This window comes from Prionailurus bengalensis, chromosome A2 (genome assembly GCF_016509475.1).
Source record: "Prionailurus bengalensis isolate Pbe53 chromosome A2, Fcat_Pben_1.1_paternal_pri, whole genome shotgun sequence".
In the NCBI taxonomy this organism is placed as follows: domain Eukaryota; kingdom Metazoa; phylum Chordata; class Mammalia; order Carnivora; family Felidae; genus Prionailurus; species Prionailurus bengalensis.
The window spans coordinates 108,741,477-108,764,133 of record NC_057348.1 but is presented as its reverse complement, the minus strand read 5'-3'; the positions used below and the strand labels follow the sequence as shown (position 1 = coordinate 108,764,133).

The 22,657-nt window shown below is 38.1% G+C and overlaps 1 protein-coding gene across 2 annotated transcripts in view; it reads left to right on the top strand.

The window, feature by feature from the left end:
• Positions 1–21,092, top strand: part of SOSTDC1 (sclerostin domain containing 1) — a 66,458-nt gene extending 45,366 nt beyond the window's left edge. The window contains exons 3-4 of one of the 2 annotated variants that reach the window (XM_043589021.1): positions 17,067–17,147; positions 19,656–21,092. In XM_043589021.1, coding sequence (XP_043444956.1) covers positions 17,067–17,147; positions 19,656–20,071 — 497 coding nt within the window. In that variant the 3' untranslated portion in view covers positions 20,072–21,092. Of the gene's footprint in view, positions 1–16,768; positions 17,148–19,655 lie in introns of those variants that run through there. The other variant, XM_043589020.1, reaches the window with a different exon arrangement.
• Positions 21,093–22,657: the final 1,565 nt, after the last annotated feature.

Here is a 22,657-nt window from a genome sequence, read left to right as displayed (position 1 = left end):
GGGTTTAGTTTCTAAAATTTGCTGTGCTTTCTGTCACTGCCAGATCTTTGAGCACATACTATTTCTTCTGTCTAGAATACTGCAACTTACTTGCTTTTTAATCTGCCTCCTTCTGTTTATCCTTAATACTGTGCTCGGAATTCACACCCCCTGGAAATCTTTCTGGTCCTCACCAGTGACTTTGAGCTCTAGATCAATTCTTTTATTCTCTCCTGCCCCGACTTCTAGCCCTATACTGTAATTATCTGTTTAACTGACTGTCTTAATCTTGTGCAGTGAATTTAGGGGAGGTAGTTTATTCTATCACTGCAGGGCAAGCCACAATCTCTCGTACATACTAAGTACTCAGTATGTGTTAGCTGTAGTGGTAAATAAATGAAGGGCAACAAAGAAAGCATATTATAAATCCCACAGTGAAAAAAATGTATCCCTTTGGCATTGATAAGGAAAAATCAATTTTTAGGTCCAACGTGGAGAGGTTGAGCAATGAAGATGAGGATTTAAGATGTGAATTCTTGAAAGGCTGTAGGCCTTGTTTTGAATCATATGATGATTTCACTGGATCAAAGAGTGGTTTGGCAAGCAGTTGTTAAGGAACACTGAAACAGTGCCAACATTTCTGAGCTGATCTACTCCAGAGTGAATAAATTTTAAGGAACTGTAATTATCAAGTGCATTAGCCACCTTTATAATTGGAAAGGGAAAATAGCGTTGAGATCGTGCCGTAAATGACAACATTTATGTGCTTAAGGGTTGTCTTTAAAGGCTCAATCTTATGAAGATTTCATCTGGAGGGACGCAAGCCTTTCAAGTGCTTCAGCCTCGGACTTGTATGGTATTTGGAGACAGTCACCCTAGGGCGTGGCTGTGCACAGTTGTATTTTGTTTTGCTCAACTTCTGAGACTAGCAAGATTCCCAGGACTACCAAGTATGGCAACAAAACCAGCAGAACATTTCGATGGTCACTAAACAGCTTGCAATGTCCTGGCAGGAGCGGACTTTCCCCAGTCTGTTTTAACTTCTTCTTTGGCTGTTTGTCAGAAGAGCCTTGTCTCCCCGACCACCGTCAGGCCAACAGCCCCAACTGCTATATAAACAGGCTGGAGAGTTAGGCCCGAAGGCAATCTAAACTGTTAGTTGACATAATAAAATTCTAAGCCGTAAGACGTTTTAAGGATCCTCTCTGTCTTTCCTTGTTGAAAGCAATTTTAATCAATGCTTCTTAATCAGAGAATAATGGTTAAATTGTTTCCATGAGATTTTTAATTGACTTAATCTTTTGCCAACCTTAAACGAAGCTAAAGCCTTCAATAAAGATTGCAAAAGTACCAATTAAAGGTAAAAGCAATGGCAAACAAAAAAAATTAATGATCATAATGCAGACATGGATTTTCCATAAAGAAATTATTTTTTTCTCTTCAAAATAAACTATTAAATCTTTTCTCTTCATATTATGTGTTCCAAGCCATGCTTGATGTCAGTATGAAATCAAAGTGATATAATAAATCCTTAAAGTAGCAAAGGCATGGTTTATTTTTGTTGGAATTACATTTTAAGAGAGCAAATGGATGTCAGAAAATTCCACATGTAACTATGTCGAGATAAAGGAACACTATTTTAAGTGGGGATTGTTTCATTAATCAATGTAAAAGAACTATCTTCTTATGGATAAAAAGTCTCGAAAATTGACATGCAACTTTAAAATATCAAGATAGATAAAATAACTTGGTGTTTTGGAAATTGCAAATGTTTATGAAGATGGTATGAATTCTGGTGTAGAAGCTTAGATATGAAAATATATATATTGTGATATATATGTATGTATATACATATGCATATGTATATAATGCATATATACATGTATGCATTTCTTTATATTTTTAAATCAATTTTATTTAAAAACCTGGCCCTCGTTTTCCTTTCGCTCCTTCCCTTGCCCCTCATCAAGGGCTTTGCAGAGTTTTCTCCATAAGGCTAAGGCACTGGGGAGGTTCCTCTAGGCACTGGTGGTCATCAGCAGTCATTCCCTACTGGATACCCATTTCTAGGCTACATGTTCCCTTCAGGTTCAGAGGCTATGGAATTACATTTTTTGGGGGGGAAGATGGCGGCATAGGAGGATGCTGGGCTCACTGGGTCCTGCTGATCACTTAGATTCCACCCACATCTGCCTAAATAACCCAGAAAACTGCCAGAAGACTAGCCGAACAGACTCTCTGGAGCCACGCGTAGACAAGAGGCCCACGGAAGAGGGTAGGAAGGGCGGAGAGGCGGTAGGCGCTACAGGGACTGGTGGGAGGGAGCCAGGGTGGTGGAGGGGCAGCCCACCCAGCAAGGCAGAGCCCCCGAGTCTGACTTGCAAAAGTGGAGAGGCCGGACTGCATGAGTTCTGACAGCCAGTGGGACTTAACATCTGGAATGTTATAAGCCACCAGCTCTGCTCAGAGAGCGGGAGGGCGAGAGGACAATGGGAGGGAGAAGGGTTGATACCTGGAAGACAGAGCTCAGCTCGGTAGGGAACAAAGGCTCTGGGCAGTGCCATCTCCCTCTCCCATCCCCCAGCTGAAATCCCAAAGGGAACCAGTTCCCCACACGGAACTTGCTTGCACCGCTCAAACACCCAACACTGTGTTTCTGTGGATCCATCCCTCCAATGAGTCTGCCTGCCTCCCTCCTGGTGCTGCAGGACCCCTCCCACAGGGGACCACCGATGGCAAAGGGAGCTAAGCCTGCCCCTCCTGCCCCTGTGCACCTTGCGGATCCACCCCGGCTAATATGCCAGATCCCATCAAAGCAGCACCACAAGCCTGGAAATGTGCAAGTAGCCCAGACAGAGGCCACACCACTCCACAGTGAGTCCTGCCCCTGGGAGAGGGGAAGATAACGTACACACCAGTCTGACTGTGGCCCCAGCGGTGGGCTGAGGGCAGACATCAGATCTGACTGCGGCCCCGCCCGTCAACACAAGTTACTCCAGACAGCACAGGGGAGTGCCCTAAGTTTGGAGCCACCACAGGGACTACCCAAAATGACAAAACGGAAGAATTCTCCTCAAAAGAAACTCCAGGAAGTAGAGACAGCTAACAAATTGATCAAAAACGTTTAACGTTCTAAGCAATATAACGGAACATGAATTTAGAATAATAGTCATAAAACAAATTGCTGGACTTGAAAAAAGTATAGAGGACAGCTGAGAATCTATTGCTACAGAGATCAAGGGACTAAGAAATAGGAGGAGATAAAAAATGCTATAAATGAGGTACAAAATAAAATGGAGGCAACCACAGCTTGGATTGAAGAGGCAGAGGAGAGAATAGGTGAATTAGAAGGTAAAATTATGGAAAAAGTGGAAGCTGAGAAAAAGATAAAAAAATCCAGGAGTTTGAGGGGAGAATTAGAGAACTAGGTGATGCAATGAAATGGAACAATATCCGTATAATAGGAATTCCAGAAGAGGAAGAGAGAGAGAAAGGGGCTGAAGGTGTACTTGAACAAATCATAGCTGAGAACTTCCCTGATCTGGGGAAGGAAAAAGGCATTGAAATCCAAGAGGCACACAGAACTCCCTTCAGACATAACTTGAATCGATTTTATGCACGATATATCTTAATGAAACTGGCAAAATACAAGGATAAAGAGAAAATTCTGAAAGCAGCTAGGGAAAAACGGGCTCTAACATATAAAGGGAGACCAATAAGACTAGTGGCAGACCTATCTACTGGAACTTGGCAGGCCAGAAAGGAATGGCAGGAAATCTTCAATGTGATGAACAGAAAAAAATACGCAGCTGAGAATCCTTTATCCAGCAAGTCTGTCATTCAGAATAGAAGAAGAGATAAAGGTCTTCCCAAACAAACAGAAACTGAAGGAATTCATCACCACTAAACCAGCCCTACAAGAGATCCTAAGGGGGATTCTGTGAGTGAAATGTTGCAAGGACCACAAAGTACCAGAGACATCACTACAAGCATGAAACCTACAGACATCACAATGACTCTAAACCCATATCTTTCTATAATAATACTGAATGTAAATGGACTAAATGCTCCAACCAAAAGGCATAGGGTATCAAAATGAATAAAAAACAAGACCCATACATTTGCTGTCTACAAGAGACTCATTTTACACCTGAGAACACCTTCAGATTGAAAGTGAGGGGATGGAGAACTATCTATCATGCTACTGGAACTCACAAGAAAGCTGGAGTAGCCCTACTTATATCAGACAAACTAGACTTTAAATTAAAGGTTGTAGGGGCGCCTGGGTGGCTCAGTCAGTTGAGTGTCCGACTGCAGCTCAGGGCATGATCTCACACTCCGTGAGTTTGAGCCCCATGTCGCGCCCTGTGCTCACAGCTCAAAGCCTGGAGCCTGCTTCGGATTCTGTGTCTCCCTCTCTCTCTGACCCTCCCCTGTTCATGTTCTGTCTCTCTCTGTTTCAAAAATAAATAGACATTAAAAAAAATTAAAATAAATAAATTAATTAACTAATTAATTAGTTAATTAATTAAAGGTTGTAACAAGAGATGAAGAAGGGCATTATATAATAATTACAGGGTCTATCCATCAGGAAGAGCTAACAATTATAAATGTCTATGCGCCAAATACGGGAGCCCCCAAATATATAAAACAATCACAAACATAAGCAAAATTATTGATAAGAATGTGGTAATTGCAGGGGACTTTAACACTCCACTTACAACAATGGATAGATCATCTAGACACAGGATCAATAAAGAAACAAGGGCCCTGAATGATACATTGGATCACATGGAGTTGACAGATATATTTAGAACTCTGCATCCCAAAGCAACAGAATATACTTTCTTCTCGAGTGCACATGGAACTTTCTCCAAGATAGATCACATACTGGGTCACAAAGCAGCCCTTTATATAAGTATAAAAGAATTGAGATCATACCACGAATACTTTCAGACCACAATGCTATGAAGCTTGAAATCAACCACAGGAAAAAGTCTGGAAAACCTCCAAAAGCATGGAGGTTAAAGAACACCCTACTAAAGAATGAATGGGTCAACCAGGCAATTAGAGAAGAAATTAAGAAATATATGGAAACAAATGAAAATGAAAATACAACAATCCAAACTCTTTGGGATGCAGCGAAGGCAGTCCTGAGAGGAAAATACATTGCAATCCAGGCCTATCTCAAGAAACAAGAAAAATCCCAAATACAAAATCTAACAGCACACCTAAAGGAAATAAACAAAACAGCAAAGACACCCCAAATCCAGCAGAAGAAGAGGAATAATAAAGATCAGAGCAGAAATAAACAATATCGAATCTAAAAAAACTGTAGAGCAGATCAATGAAACCAAGAGTTGGTTTTTTGAAAAAATAAACAAAATTAGTAAACCTCTAGCCAGGCTTCTCAAAAAGAAAAGGGAGATGACCCAAATAGATAAAATCATGAATGAAAATGGAATTATTACAACCAATCCCTCAGAAATATAAGCAATTATCAGGGAGTACTATGAAAAATTATATGCCAACAAACTGGACAACCTGGAAGAAATGGACAAATTGCTAAGCACCCACACACTTCCAAAACTGAAACAGGAGGAAATAAAAAACTTGAACAGACCCATAACCAGTGAAGAAATTGAATCAGTTATCAAAAATCTCCCAAAAAATAAGAGTCCAGGACCAGATGGCTTCCCAGGGAAATTCTACCAGGCATTTAAAGCAGAGATAATACCTATCCTTCTCAAGCTGTTCCAAAAAATAGAAAGGGAAGGAAAACTTCCAGACTCATTCTATGAAGCTAGCATTACTTTGATTCCTAAACAAGACAGAGACCCAGCAAAAAAAAAGAGAACTACAGGCTATATCCCTGATGAATATGGATGCAAACATTCTCACTAAGATACTAGCAAATGGAATTCAAAAGCATATAAAAAGAATTATTCACCATGATCAAGTGGGATTCATTCCTGGGCTGCAGGGTTGGTTCAACATTTGCAAATCAATCAATGTGGTACATGACGTTAATAAAAGAAAAGATAAGAACCATATGATCCTGTCAATCGATGCAGAAAAAGCATTTGACAAAATTCAGCATCCTTTCTTAATAAAAACCCTCGAGAAAGTCGGGATAGAAGGAACATACTTAAACATCATAAAAGCCATTTATGAAAAGCCCACAGCTAACATCATCCTCAATGGGGAAAAACTGAGAGCTTTTCCCCTGAGATCAGGAACACGACAGGGATGTCCACTCTCACCCCTGTTGTTTAACATAGTGTTGGAAGTTCTAGCATCAGCAATCAGACAACAAAAGGAAATCAAAGGCATCAAAATTGGCAAAGATGAAGTCAAGTTATCACTTTTTGCAGAAGACATGATATTATACATGGAAAACCCGATAGACTCCACCAAAAGTCTGCTAGAACTGATACATGAATTCAGCAGAGTCACAGGATACAAAATCAATGTACAGAAATCAGTTGCATTCTTATACACTAATAATGAAGCAACAGAAAGACAAATAAAGAAATTGATCCCATTCACAATTGCACCAAGAAGCATAAAATACCTACGATTAAACCTAACCAAAGATGTAAAAGATCTGTATGCTGAAAACTATAGAAAGCTTATGAAGGAAATTGAAGAAGTTATAAAGAAATGGAAAAACATTCCGTGCTCATGGATTGGAAGAATAAATATTGTTAAAATGTCAATACTCCCAAAGCCATCTACAAATTCAATGCAATCCCAATCAAAATTGCACCAGCATTCTTCTTGAAGCTAGAACAAGCAATCCTAAAATTCATATGGAACCACAAAAGGCCCCGAATAGCCAAAGTAATTTTGAAGAAGAAGACCAAAGCAGGAGGCATCACAATCCCAGACTTTAGCCTCTAGTACAGAGGCTCTGAAATTACATATCCTACTGGAACTTTAATGAAGGTGGTTATCGTGCCTTTCTGAATATTAGCCACCTGTCTGGGACACTGTCAGGGAGTAGGGCTTGGCCTCTGGTCTTTCATGAAGCACATATACCCAACCCCAGTCCTTCCCTCCCAATTCTACCTCCTCCTCAACTTCCTGGATGAAGGCAAAGGAAAAAAATGGACGCTAAGTGATTGTCTAGAACAAATATCCTGTAACATATATAAAGGAGATCATCTAAAAACAATCTAAATATTTTATCAGAAGGGAATTAATGGATAGTTTATATAAGATCCATGTAGCCCATCCAATGCTAAAGTTGAAAAGAATGAGGCAAACCTGTATGTTCTGATACAGGAAAATGTCCAAGATAGGTCATTAAATACTCAATGTAATTTGAGAACTCCTATGTATAGCATGTTCCTGTCTTTATGACAAAAGTTAAAAATATATATGTGTATGTATATGCATATCATATTTAAATTAGCTTATAAATGCAGATGTTGGAAAACATCATAAGATACTCCTAACTGATTATTTCTGGGTAGTGGGGTTGGAGGAGAAATGGGAAGACGTGACTTTATCCTACTTAATGAACTATTGACACAGTTTATAACATGCATGTATCCTTTTCATAATTTTATAATCCTATTTCTTAAAAAGGTAGAAATCTGATGATGCAACTCTTTTCCATAATATAATAAGCTTAAATATTGTGAAGTAATCAGCTTAATTTTCTTGTTAATCGTATGAGAGCATTAAGAAGGACACTTGTTTAGAAAATTTAAAAATATAAAGCAGTATTCTCTTTCAAGGTTCATAAATAAAATATTCTGTGCTGAAAATCTGCATATATCCTTTTCTCTATTTTAATAATTATATTTTAAATAATTTTACTGATCTTAAATACATTGTGCTGTATATTAGGATTGGAAATGTAAATCACCTGATTTTACTGAGATTAAAATAAATGTCTTTGTCATATGAGGACTTTAAGATACAAAACAGATGAACATAAGGGAAAGGAAGCAAAAATAATATAAAAACAGGGAGGGGGACAAAAACATAAAAGATTCTTAAATATGGAGAAGAAACAGAGGGTTACTGGAGGGTTTGTGGGAGGGGGATGGGCTAAATGGGTAAGGGGAACTGAGGAATCTACTCCTGAAATCATTGTTGCACTATATGCTAACTTGGATGTAAATTAAAAAAATAAATAAAATAAATACTAAAAAATAAAAAATAAATGTCTTTATATTATTCTAAATTGTAATACCTAATCCTCAATCTCCCAAATATTCTTCCTTTTCCCCCAATTGTCCTTTCCTTTGTATTTCGTCATTTGTTAAATTAGTCTATGTTTTCAATAAAGGCTTCCAAGAACAGAATTTTGAATAATGAAAAGAGGATTTGCAGGAATGAAAGGCACAAAGGCATTAAATTGAATGGTGAGCATGAGAAACTACTATAGAAACATAAATCTAAGGAATGGAAAGGAAGGAGGAGAGCTGGCTCATGAAGATGTTTGTTCTGCAAGTAAAAGGATCTAACTGACTAACTTTTTTTTTTCTAGAGAGAAAGAGAGAGAGAGAGAGAGCACGCAAGCCAGGGAGGGGCCCAGAGAGAATCCCAAGCAGGCTCTGTGCTGTGTGCTGTGAGCATGGGGATCATGACCTGAGCTCACATCAAGAATCAGACGCTTAACCCATTGAGCCACCCAGGAGCGCCTCGACTAACATTTTTAAATGAGATGCTCTGATATCCATTTTTAAAAGATCCTGCTGTTGAGCACCTGGGTGGCTTAGTTGGTTAGGCGACCAACTTTGGCTTAGGTCATGGTCTCACAGTTCATGAGTTCAAGCCCCAGGTCAGACTCTGTGCTGACAGCTCAGAGCCTGGAGCTTACTTCAGATTCTGTGTCTCCCCTCTCTCTACCCCTCCCATGCTCACGCTCTGTGTCTCTCTGTCTCTCAATAATAAATAAACATTAATTTTTTTTTAATAAATAAAAGATCCTGCTGTATCTTTTTCTGGAGAGTGCATTTTAAGGTGATGAGCCTGTAAGATGAGAGATCAGTTAAGTAGTTAATGACAGTAGCCCAGGCAAATAATAATGAAAACTTGAACTAAGCCAGTTGCTATCTGGGTAATAAAAAAAGAAGGAATGTTGAGAGATGTTTGTTATTTATGGTTTTGCAAAAAACACAGGGCATAAGTTTTATAAGCTTATACAAATATGTCTATACAGTAGTTTATACTACTTGAGAATTCCTGAAAGTAGGGAATTAGGTTTAAAAAATCTAGGGGCAGAATTACATGACAGTAGGTATGTAAATGAAAGTGTTTGTGTTACTTGACAAAAGGTTTCTAAACCAAGTTCTAGCGTTCTACTCTAAGAAAGCATCCGACTAAATTTGCTACCGTTCGCTGGATAAATTTCTTGAACTTTGATTCTAGCTGTCTCTTAGACAATTTCTCTTGGTTTTCCACCAGCACCGTAACCACATCCTAATGCAGTCTAAACTCATTATTAAACTTTAAGCTCTTCCAGCCTGGTTCCCCTGACCCCACCATTTCCCTAGTCACCCATCTTTACAACTTTATTTTCACCTTTGCCTTCATTTCCAATCAACTGCCAACCTATTCTCAGTGTCTCTGATCTTTGTCCTAGCCTTCCCTCTCTCTTTCAAGTTCAGGATTTTTTTTTTTCACCTAAGTTCTCGAAATAATGTGCCTCCTTCCTATGTTGCAGTGTAACTCTGCCTAACCCATATCACACATTGCATCTAGAATCAGTGTTCTGAAACCGTGTGCTCTTGACCTTCCCCTGCTTATAATCTGTCAGGGCGAGTGAACATTTCATTTAATGAGATTGCTTTGGAAAACTTTGTTATTATCTACTAAAGTTGAATATACAAATTCTCTATTTCATCCACTTCACAACTAGATTTATATTTAACAAAAATATATATCTATAGATGCATCAAAAGACAGGCACTAGAATGTTTATAACAACTTTATTCATAATAGCCACAAGCTAGAACCAATCCAATCTAGACTGGATAAATGAATTGTGGATGTCAATGCAATTCAATAGTTTACAACAATGAAAAAAGTCATTCTTATATCAAATTCTAAAACAGGCAAAATTAATAACTGGTGTCAGAAATCAGAATAGTAATTTTATTTTAGGGAGGAGGAAGAAAGTGGTTACTAGGAAAGGGGACAGGAGAGAAACTTTGGGGTACTGGAAATTTTCTATCACTTTACCTGTATGTAAGTTACATGGTGTTTTTACTTTGTGAAAATAAAAAACAAACACATATATTCACATTCACATCCTTCAGTGACTCTTCACTGTTTACCAAATTATCTCCAAACTTTTAAACCTGCGAAGCAGGACTGTAGTTAATGATCTGCTCCAATCTGCCTTTCCAATCAATGTAGACACAATTGTTTTCCATGTTCCCTAGCACATATCCTTCATTCCAGCTACAAAGTAGCTGTGGGACCCCTACACCACACCTCCCATCTACACAGAACTTGGAAGCAAATTACTTCATTAAAACATACCAGAATTGAAATTAGGAAGTTTCTGCAGCAACTTTATTTCCCAGAAAAGCTGTAGTGGTATTGGGCCAGATTCTCTGCTACGTTCTTTTTGTCCTCCAGTTTTCTGACATACCAGGGAACTACAGACTGTTAGGCCTCTACTACTGGTGAGGTAAGGTCCTAATAGGTTTAGGCTTGGCCAGGAAACCCATTGGTACTTGAATAAGAGATTCCTCAGGAAAGAGTGAAACGAGACTGCATGCTGCTGGGGCTAGGAGCCTGACTTGGCTGTGGAATGCTCCTGAGGTTGGTGGACAACAATCAAAACCACAATGATCAAAGTATTTTGCCAAAATCTGGGTCAACATTGATAGCTGTGAGAATCAGATATGGCTGCCAAAATTTCTAGTGAGCAATGGTATCACCGTAGGTGGTAATTTTTGTGTCCCTCTCTGTGGAACAAATCATTAATCAGTCACTGGAAGACACCAAGAATATCCAGGCCCTAGGGAGAAATAAATACAGGAAAAAGAAATGGGTTCGGGTTTTGGCCAACTGAGTTGAGCTTTAGGGCAGGGCTTCCATCTGACTGTACAAACTGGAAGAGTCTGGAGCAGAGTCCTAGTTAAACAGATGAGGTAACTGCGGTGGAGACTATGGGGACAGGGCATGTGCGCAGTCTACTGTCGTGCATCTCACACCTTAGCGCGCAGAACAAGGACTGGGAGAGTTGTTAGAACACAGGTTCCTGGATTCTACCTCAGGGGGTTCTGATTCAAGGTCTGAGGACCATTTTTAAAGCTTAATTATTTTTGAGAGAGAGAAAGAGAGCATGAGTGGGGAGGGGCAGAGAGAGATGGAGACACAGAATCTGAAGCAGGCTCCAGGCTGAGCTGTCAGCACAAAGCCGGATGTGGGGCTCAAATCCATGGACTGCGAGATCACCACCTGAACCGAAGTCGGCCACTTAACCAACTGAGTTACCAGGTGCCCCTAAAATACGGTTTTAGAAGAACTATCAGGGTTGTGTGGAACAAAACGAATTCTAGCTCCCATTATTGGGGACAGGATATTTAATATGCTACCAACCATGCTTACACTGAGTTCAGGGACTTGTGTGAGCTGAATGTATGGTGAAGAGATCAGTTCTTACTGTGCAAGGTAGCAAACGCCAGTGAGAAGGACAACTTACTAGTCTCCCTAATTTTTACAACCATATAGAAGCCCTCTTCTTACTGTCTTGACATGTTCCCTAGAGCTTGCATATAAGGTTTTCCTTAATAGCAGCTTGCTGGCATTTTTAGGAAGTTTCCTGGAGAATTTGCCTAGGCTGGTGGTTTAAAACCCAGGACCGTTTTTCACATCAGGGACATTTGACAATGTCTGAAGAAGATATTTTTGTTGTTCACAGCTGGGTGAGGGAGGTACAAGTGGCATCTGGCGGAGAAAACCCAGGGTTGCCGCTAAACCCCCTACAATACACAGGACAGGTCCCATAACAATGATCTGGCCCAGAATGTCGCTAGTGCCAAGATTGAGAACTATATCTAGAGATGTATCCACTGGATTTTGAATTTCCACTTGGCTCTTGTGTCAGGCTACACAGCGCCTTATAAACAGCACTATGTAAATTAATATTATCTGTGTTGGGGATGCTTATAACAACAACAAAAACACATTTATTCTACAAATAAAACCAAAAAACATTTAAACAAAATAAAAGTAAAGAGACAACTAATAACGGTGGTGAGGGAGGAAGAAAATCCTACAGAAGGATCAAGTTAAGGGGAATTCCTTTAGTGGAATTCTAAACAGGAGCTTTAGGGAAAAGGCAAGAGGGTAAGTGCTGTGCCTCATTCAGCTTTGCAGACCCTGAACTGCAGCGTCTTTGACACATACTGGACTCGACACATATTGACATGAAATGAACGAAAGATGTTAATCCATCCTCTTTTAAGGATTTTTATGCATGAAGATTCTATAGTAGCTTTCTTTCTCTTCTAAACTAACAGTGGTCAATGCCACAAGTTCTATTATTAATTGGAACACTCTGAACATAGTTTAAGTCCATAGAGAACGAGATATAGCTCATTATTGCATTCAGTAAACATATTTTGTTTATATTTATTCTGGTTCTTCCCCTGTCAGAGATAAAAAACAATTGGTCAGTCTAATTATTTTTAACGAAAGAACATTTACACATTCTTTAGTGTTTAATCAAACTAAACAATCTCTTTCCTTTTAACTTTTGTTCTCCATCTTAAATTGAATAATTGTGTTTGTTGGAGACTTCTCTAATCTTTGAAAAATCATTTTTAAATTCAAAGACTCTAATGAGAAACAGGACTTTTAAACTCATATTCAATGACTATTTTTTCCATTTCTTTTGGGCCTGGTTTTGTGCTAGACACTTTCATTTTTTTTTTTTTTTTAATTTCTTATTGAGATAGGTAAGTTCGGTGATGTTTTACACATGAAGCAACTAAGTTAGTTTCAGGAAATATAACCAGTTCATACAGATTACAAATGCCAGAAATAAGATTCGAATTCAGATTTTCTGATTCCAGTGCTAGGAGTCACATGATCAACAATACTATTAGAGCATTTAAATTCCAGCTTTTGCACATCAGAGTAATAGTGGTAATTCTATACCATTATTTGATTATTAATAATAGAACAACATCGATGACTCAATGGAGGACCAGAAAATAGATTTCAAAGCCTAAAAACAGAAGTTGCCCAACCACCATATTGAATGGTGCCACATCTAATGCTTTCAAGTTTCTAGCATTATTCACAAAATTAATAGCTTAATTACTGTATCTTCATTTTCAAACAGATAATATTGCCTTAATTATCTATGGATGTGTAACAAATTACCCCAAACCTTAGTTAGAACAACATTTACTATCTCATAGCTGCTGAGATGGCTCTGGCTTAAAGTCTTTCATAAGGCCACAAGGTAGAAGCTGGGGCTGCAGGCCTCACGTGAAAGATGCGCTGTGAGATTTTCTTTCAAACTTATCCATGTGGTTGTTGATAGAATTCAGGTCCTCATGGTTTGTTTAGTGGAAGGCTCCCCTTCCTTGTTGGCAAGAGACATCCATTCCTTGCCACTTGGGCCAACGCTCCATAGGAAAACTTATAACATGGCAGCTGGTTTCTAGCAAAGCAAGTGGAGGGAGCTACAGCAGGTAAGGAAGACAGAAGTCACAGTCTTTTGGTATAACCTAAGCATGAAATTCACATCTCATCACGATATTATATTCATTAGAAGTTAGTCTCTAGGTCCAATGTACACTGAAGAGAAGCAGATTGCCTCAGGGGTGTGAATATCATGAGTTGAAGGTTATTAGGGGCCATCTTTCTGATTGCCTACCATAAATATTAACCAATTTTTGAATATGTGAAAGGACAGTTTTTCTATATTTCTTAAATAATTTATCCACTTGTTGAACATTATTCGTAAGATAAAAATCATTCTTGTATCACAAGGCTTTCAAAGTCATCAGACAATTGGCCACTCTGATACAATGGATGGGGTGCTGAGTCCAGACTTGAGGAAGTAGAGGGCAAGGGACTTTCCTTACTCCTAGTTCTATCTAAAGTGAGTCTTGGAGGAAAGATATGTATTAGCCAATGAGGAAGGGAATGAGGAAAGTGATAGAGGGAGATTTTCCAAATAGAAGGAGAACCATGTGCACATGAAGTTTTGGAGATGAGAAAGAACATAGCTTGTTCAGGGGAATACTTTCTTAATCAATTATGTCAAACATTTATACCCATAATCTTAGAGTTTGTGGTTATTCTTAATGAAGTACTGTTAAACTGCTCAGAAGAACTGTTAAATAGCAAATTTGTGATTATTTCTATTTTATCAAAGTAGTTTTCTAATTTGATCCTGTATGATGTATTGGATCTAAGAACTCTAAATTTTTCCTGTCCACATGCACCAACCATATTGCCCTCATCCTGGCAATTTTGCTTCTCCCTGAGGTAATATCCTAAGGCTGAGTCTGCAGAATACCAGGTGCAAAACAGAGTTAACAATTATAAATAAATTTGGTCAATCTGATTAATCCGCCGTAATAATTAAACTGCAAGGGGAGCCTGGGTGTCTCCATTGGTTAAGCATCTGACTTCGGCTCAGGTTATGATCTCATGGTTTGTGAGTTTGAGCCCCGCGTCAGGCTCTGTGCTGACAGTGTGAGCCTTCTTTGTATTCTGTGTCTCCCTCTCTCTGTATCCCTCCCCCATTAGTGCTCTGTCTCTCTCTGTCTCTCTCTCTCTGTCTCAAAATGAATAAATAAACTTTAAAAAATCAGAAAAAAGGAATTAAACTGCAAATTAAAATATCTTATTTTACTGTGACACACAGACACACAACAGAGTAATGGTGAAGAGATGAGATTCTTTTGACCCCCTTGCTTCATTTAGGCATTGGGTCTACTGGTAAATGGTTAATAGTAACATCCTTCATGTAATTGATATCAAGTACTCTGATTAGCAGGATAAAAACTTCTTCAGTTAGTATTTTAAGAGGATGCCTAGTATATAATTTCCATGTGCATACAGTAAACTGATATATTGTTTTTCAGGAAGGATGTTAGAATAAATGACTACATACAACCTTAGGATAGAGATCTGATTGTTATGAAGCAGACATACACATTAAATTGATTTTTTTTACTTTAGTTTTTATAATTTTGATTATGTAGAATTTTGAACATTTGAACCCTTAACCCATGACCAGTCTTGCCCCACCTACACCTCTAACTAACCTCCTCCCAAATTATTTTTGAAGTTTATTCCAGACATCCTATCATTTTGTCTAAGAATATTTCAGCATATACCTCTAACAGAGAAGTAGATGCTGATTCTAAACAAAACCATAATAATACTTTCCTTCTTGAAAAGCTCAGTAATTTCTTAGTATTATTAAATAATTAGTCTTTATTCTTAATTTTACTTTCTTTTTATATTGAGAGAGATAGATGGATAGATGATTTTGGCCTGCAGGAGATATTTGGAAAAGTCTGGAGACATTTTTGGTTATAATGGAGGGGGTGGGGATATAGTACTGGCATCTGGTGTGGAGAAGCCAGCCAGGTATGCTGCTAAATACACAGAACAGCCCTCCATAATAAAGAATTATCTATTTCAAAGTGTCAATAGTGCCATTTGGAGAAACATAGATGGATAGATGGATAGATAGCTGAATAGATACATAGGTAGGTGGGCAGGTAGGTAGGTAGATAGATAGGAATAGCAGCTATAACAGACCCAAGTTTATAAAGGGGAGAGATACAAAATATCTATGCTATCAGGTCATGTCAGTAACCGCACAGAAGGCAAAAATAGATCTAAAATTGAAAAGATGACTCAGAGTGTGTAATTATTCTAATCAAAATATCCCATAAACCAGAGGAAATTTCGTGACTTTTTTTAAAAGAATGGAGAATGGTAAGTAATATTAATGAAACATCTGTTGCAGGTGTGGATAAAGAAAGTCAGGAAAGTATGTTTCTTATGTGTGCAGCAGAGTCAAAGGCAGCAATGAACAAAATGCTTAGTAAATACAGATAGAACATGTGTTGGGCAGCTAATGAAAAACCTAGAAAAAATTATTTTGAATTTGCTAAACAATGATCTGTCAGGAATGGCTTTTTTTTTATGCTAAATGCTATGAATTTTCACAATTGTGACATATTTTTAAGATGAAAATTGATAGTATTTCTTTACTGCAGAAAGAGCTATGCTCATTATTCTCCACACAGAACCCCTGGCAATAATTTACCTAGCGGAGCAGCAGTTCATGCAGATCAAAGCTGCATTATTTAAGTGTGTCCAGGGGGCAGATTTTAGCTCCATATGTCTTATACTTTAAAGGAAAAAAAATATATCGGTTTGCTTCTTGAGAAACAAAATATGTTTAATAGGTGCTTACTGCAAGTCTAGCAAAACTCACCCGAACTCCTTCCTATTATCTGGGAAGAACCCGCTCCCTACCCTAAATACTCTAAAATCTGGGGGGAGTGTGGAACAATTGTGGGAATGTAAATCTCTTCAAATGAACAGCAGTGTATTTTCATTTAAATTAAACCCGAATGTGAACTAGATTCAGGAAAGGAAATGGCAGAGAGGGAGATAGTCTGGAGTTGCTATAGAATGTGCCTGGCTGCTTTAGCTCCCAGACAACTGATGAAGCGCAACTCTGAAATTTCAGGCCATTTGTATACCAAGCTCCTCCTTTTCTGTAGTCTTCTCTTCTATTGGTAAAATTCTTTTGCAGGGTCATGTAGGGATCCCACCCCTTCTCTGTGTTTTCACTCTGAAGCTCTATACAACTTTACACCTGAATGAACGCCAAACCTCACTGGATATATAAAGGGAACCTTGAAGAGGAATTTCACAGTTACAGTGCAGAAGCAGAGGGAAAGGAATTAACCAGCTCTCCAGCCAAGCAAATCCTCTCCTCACCATGCTTCCTCCTGCCATTCATTTCTATCTCATTCCCTTTGCATGCATCCTAATGAAAAGCTGTTTGGCTTTTAAAAATGATGCCACAGAAATCCTTTATTCACATGTGGTTAAACCTGTTCCAGCACACCCCAGCAGCAACAGCACGATGAATCAAGCCAGAAATGGAGGCAGGCATTTCAGTAACACTGGACTGGATCGGAACAGTAAGTGTGTTTTACTTGCATGGATTTTGTTTTTTTTTTTTTTCTCTTTTGGTAGCATTAGCTCACATTCCTATAGAATGTTTCATTGCTAACTAACCTGAACCATGTATATTTTGCTAAACAATCTGGGAGTAATCTACTGCATGTGTAGATTGGCATTCTTCCCTACAAAGTTAATGTAACTAAAACAGTGATTTGATAATGCAGGCGAGGACTTAAGTTCTATCAAACATCCAAAAAAGAAAATGTTTCTAGGAATTAAACTGTTGCTTTTTTAAAAATCATGCAAAACGAGAGTTTTTAAAAAAGTGTTCTTCTACGTAGTGTACATTCGGGTTGTTTTCTGTGTATTTCAGGACGTGTACAATTGTGGTAAAGTGCATAAACGTGACTAACCAAAGTATGTATAGGAAATCACAAGCTTTCCGGGAAAAAAAAATGGCTCACAAGGATTTCTAAAATATGTCTAGTGAAATGGTTGAAAGTTTTGATGATGACCAATGTAAAAGAGAGATGTAACTAAAAATATTGGAGAATCCTATTTTTCCAACATAATTACTTATTAACCAGATCCAAATTGGGCTAATTGTATACTTCTGTGAAAGAGTGGGGAAACTTTTATAACTTTAGAGATTTAAAATAATAGCAGTACAATAATATTTTGTACAGGGAGTATTTGTTTTCTTTTCTGTTTGCTGAATTGACACACTAATCAAACATTACTTAGAGGGATTCAAATTTCTTCTCCTAACTTTTGCTTCACTCCTTTCAAGAAAAGTTCACATGCTAACAAACAGGTTTTCATAGAGACACAGAAAAACAGTGCACGGGAAATCTTACACAAATCTTTTGCTCCACCTCAATTCCATTCAACTGCTAGAAGTAATTTTGACCTTTGAGAAGTCCAAGCAAATAGGGCTACTAATGTCTTTCTAAGAAAACCAAGGTGTTTTCACTTTCTTGAGGATAGTTGCTCTTATGTACAAAGGCGGTATCTGATTATTATTAGATTACTGAGCAATGTGGTGGGTATTCATGGTCAATGAACTGTCACTGCAAAAATGCCAAATCGGTATATACTTGGGGAACAAAAAGCTAGGCAAGTCAAATCCATCTCCGGCTCTTTCCAGGTGCATTCCTAAGGCAGATGCAGGAAGGGAAGCTGGAATCAGAATGAGACAGGCAGAGCACACTGACCAGTCAGCTAGTTTACCCTTTCACTTTAATCCTACGCTCTATACGGATGTATGTGTGTCTACATAAATTGTTTTACAGCTACTGCATCCCTTTAGGCTATGTCTCCCACCTCAGAGCTACTGAGGCCGAGAGACAAAGTCCAACTCCTCATTCAGGATCTACTTCAAATTAGCCTTCAGGATTCCACTTCAAGGCAAGACTACTTCACCGGTCCTTAGCATTTTTATTTTTTAAATTTCAGCAGTCTATCCTTATAAACATTTTTTTTTTCTGGTTAACAAACTTTGATTTCTTTTCGAGATTGTTACAGGCAATTTTCCTCAAGTTTGGGTAACAAAGCAATGGAAAGGAACACTCAAACATTTCAAGATTAATTTTTGCTTTAATTGCATAAGGCATGTAACAAGAAACAGCTGATTAGAGAACATACTTAACAGATTCAAATAACTAAACAAAAAGTTTGCCATGACCAGCCTTCAGGAAACGAACACCATGGTTCCTTTTGCAGTTGTAAATCAGACATGTTAGGCATTTTTCTGCCATAAAATTCATGGAAATGTAGCCAAGTTGTTATGGCAACCATACGTTCCTGATTTAGGGGCTTTTATATTCTTCAAATTTTGAGTTGTAGTGACATTTTGCCTTTCAAACATTTTAATATTTGTTTTTAAAAGATAGCTTGGGAATTTAGGTTTAAAACGTAGTTATTAAGGTTGATATGCAAAATGTCAGACTTTGTACACACACGTATGTATGATTCTCTGCAGCTGAATTTTATAATTGAAACAAAATATAGAGAGAGCATACACATTGTACACAATATTTAAATACTTTTCACATTTTCCCAGGAGATTTTTTTTAAAAACCTAATTAAAAGCACTTGCAGATATTAACTGATATGACCTGTGAGAAAAAGAACATTATAGTCTCTTAGCTCACTGAAGAAGGAATATTTACACAAGTGTAAGAACTGTTTAACCCTTACTGGGGAGTAACACTAAAAAACAATGGGATTTTCAAACACTTCAGTAAGCAATTAATTAATGTTATCCATGAAAACAAAAATCAGGCCTAGTTCATTTTATTTCAAAAATGTACAGCCATATGAACTGATCATTTTCACGGGAGTTATCTCTACACTCATCCAGGCAGATTTTTGCACTGTGAAAATGAAATAGATGTTCCCTTTCTATTTAACAATTTGCTATCATTTGGATACAGTTTTTGCCATTGCAGATGTCTTTGTTGTTGTTGTTTTTGAAGCGTTCATTTGTTTCTTCTCTTTAATGCACGCTCTCCCGTTTCCTGTAGGTCGAGTTCAAGTGGGTTGCCGGGAGCTGCGTTCCACCAAATACATCTCCGATGGCCAGTGCACCAGCATCAGCCCCCTGAAAGAGCTGGTGTGTGCTGGTGAGTGCTTGCCCCTGCCGGTGCTGCCCAACTGGATAGGGGGAGGCTATGGAACCAAGTACTGGAGCAGGAGGAGCTCCCAGGAATGGAGGTGTGTCAATGACAAAACACGTACCCAGAGAATCCAGCTTCAGTGCCAAGATGGCAGCACGCGCACCTACAAAATCACAGTGGTCACCGCCTGCAAGTGCAAGAGGTACACTCGGCAGCACAATGAGTCCAGTCATAACTTTGAGAGCATGTCGCCTGCCAAGCCAGCCCAGCATCACAGAGAGCGGAAAAGAGCCAGCAAATCCAGCAAGCACAGCCTGAGTTAGAACTCAGACTCTCGACACCAGACTGGCTAGTAACCATCTGCTTTACAGATCTGATTGCTTGGAAGACTCAAGCCTGCCATTGCTATTTTCTTACTTGAAAATAGATGCTTTGTGCTTTGATCAAACCCACCAAGCTGTCCTAAGTATCAGGACCTTCTCTGGGAATAGCTTTTCTTTTTCAAGTTTTTCAAGATGTATGCATATCCTTGAGTGCAATTTGCATTTAAATTCCATGCAACCTGTAGTTTTAATTCCCCATGGTTCTCGAAAGAGTGGTGATACTATATACATCACTGAATCATTACTTTTTAAAGCAGAAAAGGGCTTCTTGGTTATCCTCCACTCCCCAGCCCATCCCCCACCCCACACCATCCCCAGCAAAACCCTTTCATAATTAAAGAGTTAAAAAAAATTGTTGCCATGAATCTTCACAGTAACACTTCAGAAAGGTGCTTTTTTTTTTTTTTTGGTAATTTTCATGGGAAGTTTAGCAGCCATGAGTGATCTCCTTTGAAAAAGTGAAAGATATTGTGACATTTCACTTCAAAAATAAGCCCTGTAGCTTTTTACAGTCTCATAGTATGAAATTATACCCTGCATGCTGACCCTTGCTTACAATGGAATGCCAGAAATGCATGGCAGCAGCTAATAAGTAAAACTGATGAACTATTTATTTGTCAATGTTATTATTTAATGAGCTTTCACATGTGATTTTTTTTCAAACTGTTAATTTTTTATGTTTTGAAGCTTTTCCATGTATCTAAATATTTTCCTGTATGATTTGTGGTTGATCTAGAAATATGAGAATACATGTAGATATGTAAAATAAATATTTTAGTCTCCTTTTTACATATATGTTTTATCATGAACTTTATCAATAGTATGGATCCTTTTAAATCAATAAGATGCTTTGTAAAACTGAAATATGTAATACCTTTTTGTTTAATCTGTGCAATCCGAAGGTGATTTAACCTTCAATTCCATCAGTTTCTTTTAAGGAAAATAAACACTGCTAAAAGTTGTTGTCCTTGCCTTTAACATGTATGAAAAAGGTGCACGTATACCAAAATTAGAATTTATGTATCAGAATAATTGATTTCTTTGATAAGGCACATTCAAGTTTTGAAAAAAAAAAAGTTCTTCAGTAACAGAGGAGAGAAAGAAAGACAATCTTTTCAGTAAAGGGATGATTTAAAAAGTTGGGTGACAATCCAGTTGTAGTGAGTTGTAATGAGAATATCATATGTATATACACCTGGGATGCCAAGTCTGCTGCCCATTATAATCACCTGGAGGAGATAATTTAAGACCCAATGTCCGGGCTGGCATCCAAATTACATCATACTTTCTGGGGGTAGAACTCAGATATCAGCAGATTTTAAGGTTTTCCAGGTGATTCCAGCATGCAGCTAAGTTTGAGAAAGGACTTGTGAAAAAACTACTATCATCTGTTAGGGGAATTTTGAATACTACTGTGTGCCCCTCCCCCACCCCCAAACAACAAATAAAACCAAATAAAAACAACAAAGGAAACAACATTAGGAAACTAATTTTTCAGTATTTTCGAGTCTGACATGTTGAAACATTAAGCAACCTAGCCCCAGTCTTGAACCAGATTGTACGGTTATATAACTGATGTGCCAATTCAATCAAATGATTGAGCCCATCGCTCCGCATGAAAACCAAAGGGGCTTGGTTATGGGCTGATAAGATCTTCTGGGTTTTCCCTTTTGGATTTTGAACACAAAGGGGTCCTTGGTCCTCTTCTGTAGCAGGTTGTGCTTTTGTAATTGCGAATTTAAACATCACATGCGTATCACACATGGCATTATAAATTAAATAAGGACATTTTGTCCCTTTCCTATGAGAGGTAGGAGAGTCTCAACCTATATGAAGACAGAAAACCTCTCTAGATTTTATAATAATGCTATTATACCATCAGATAATGTAACAATTCATAGTCCACTATTGATTTATCTTCCAGTCTTACTAACTAGATATTAAACTATCTCATATTATATCATATTAATACTTGAGACACTTATAATAATTATATCACAGGTTGGATATACCAAAAATGTATTGTTTCATATGTCTATTTCAGTGGTTTAACATTGCTCAATATGGGATATTTCATATAACAGACATTGAAGACACTGTAGCCATTTCTTCTGTCCCAACAAGAAGGCACTTTTAATAGCCTTAGAGTTAATCTTAAAAATTAGTGTGTTCCAAGATCTGAGGCATAAAAAGGACCTGACAATGGCTTTTCATAATCAAGAAGATTCTGCTGTTGCCTTGAAAAAAAAAAGTTTATTTATTTGCTTTTGAGAGATAGAGAGAGAGAGACAGAGGAGAGTCCAGAGCAGGTTCCCAGCTGTCAGCGCAGAGCCTGACACAGGGCCACAGGGCTTGATCTCACAAACTGTGAGGTCATGACCTGAGCTGAAATCAGGAGTTGGTTGCTTTACCCACTGAGGCACCCAGATGCCCTTGTTGTTTACCTTTTAATAAGAAAATGTTGAAACATAAGTTTGGGTGATAATAAAATGCTAAAATCATCACTGATTTGATTGCTAATGTGAA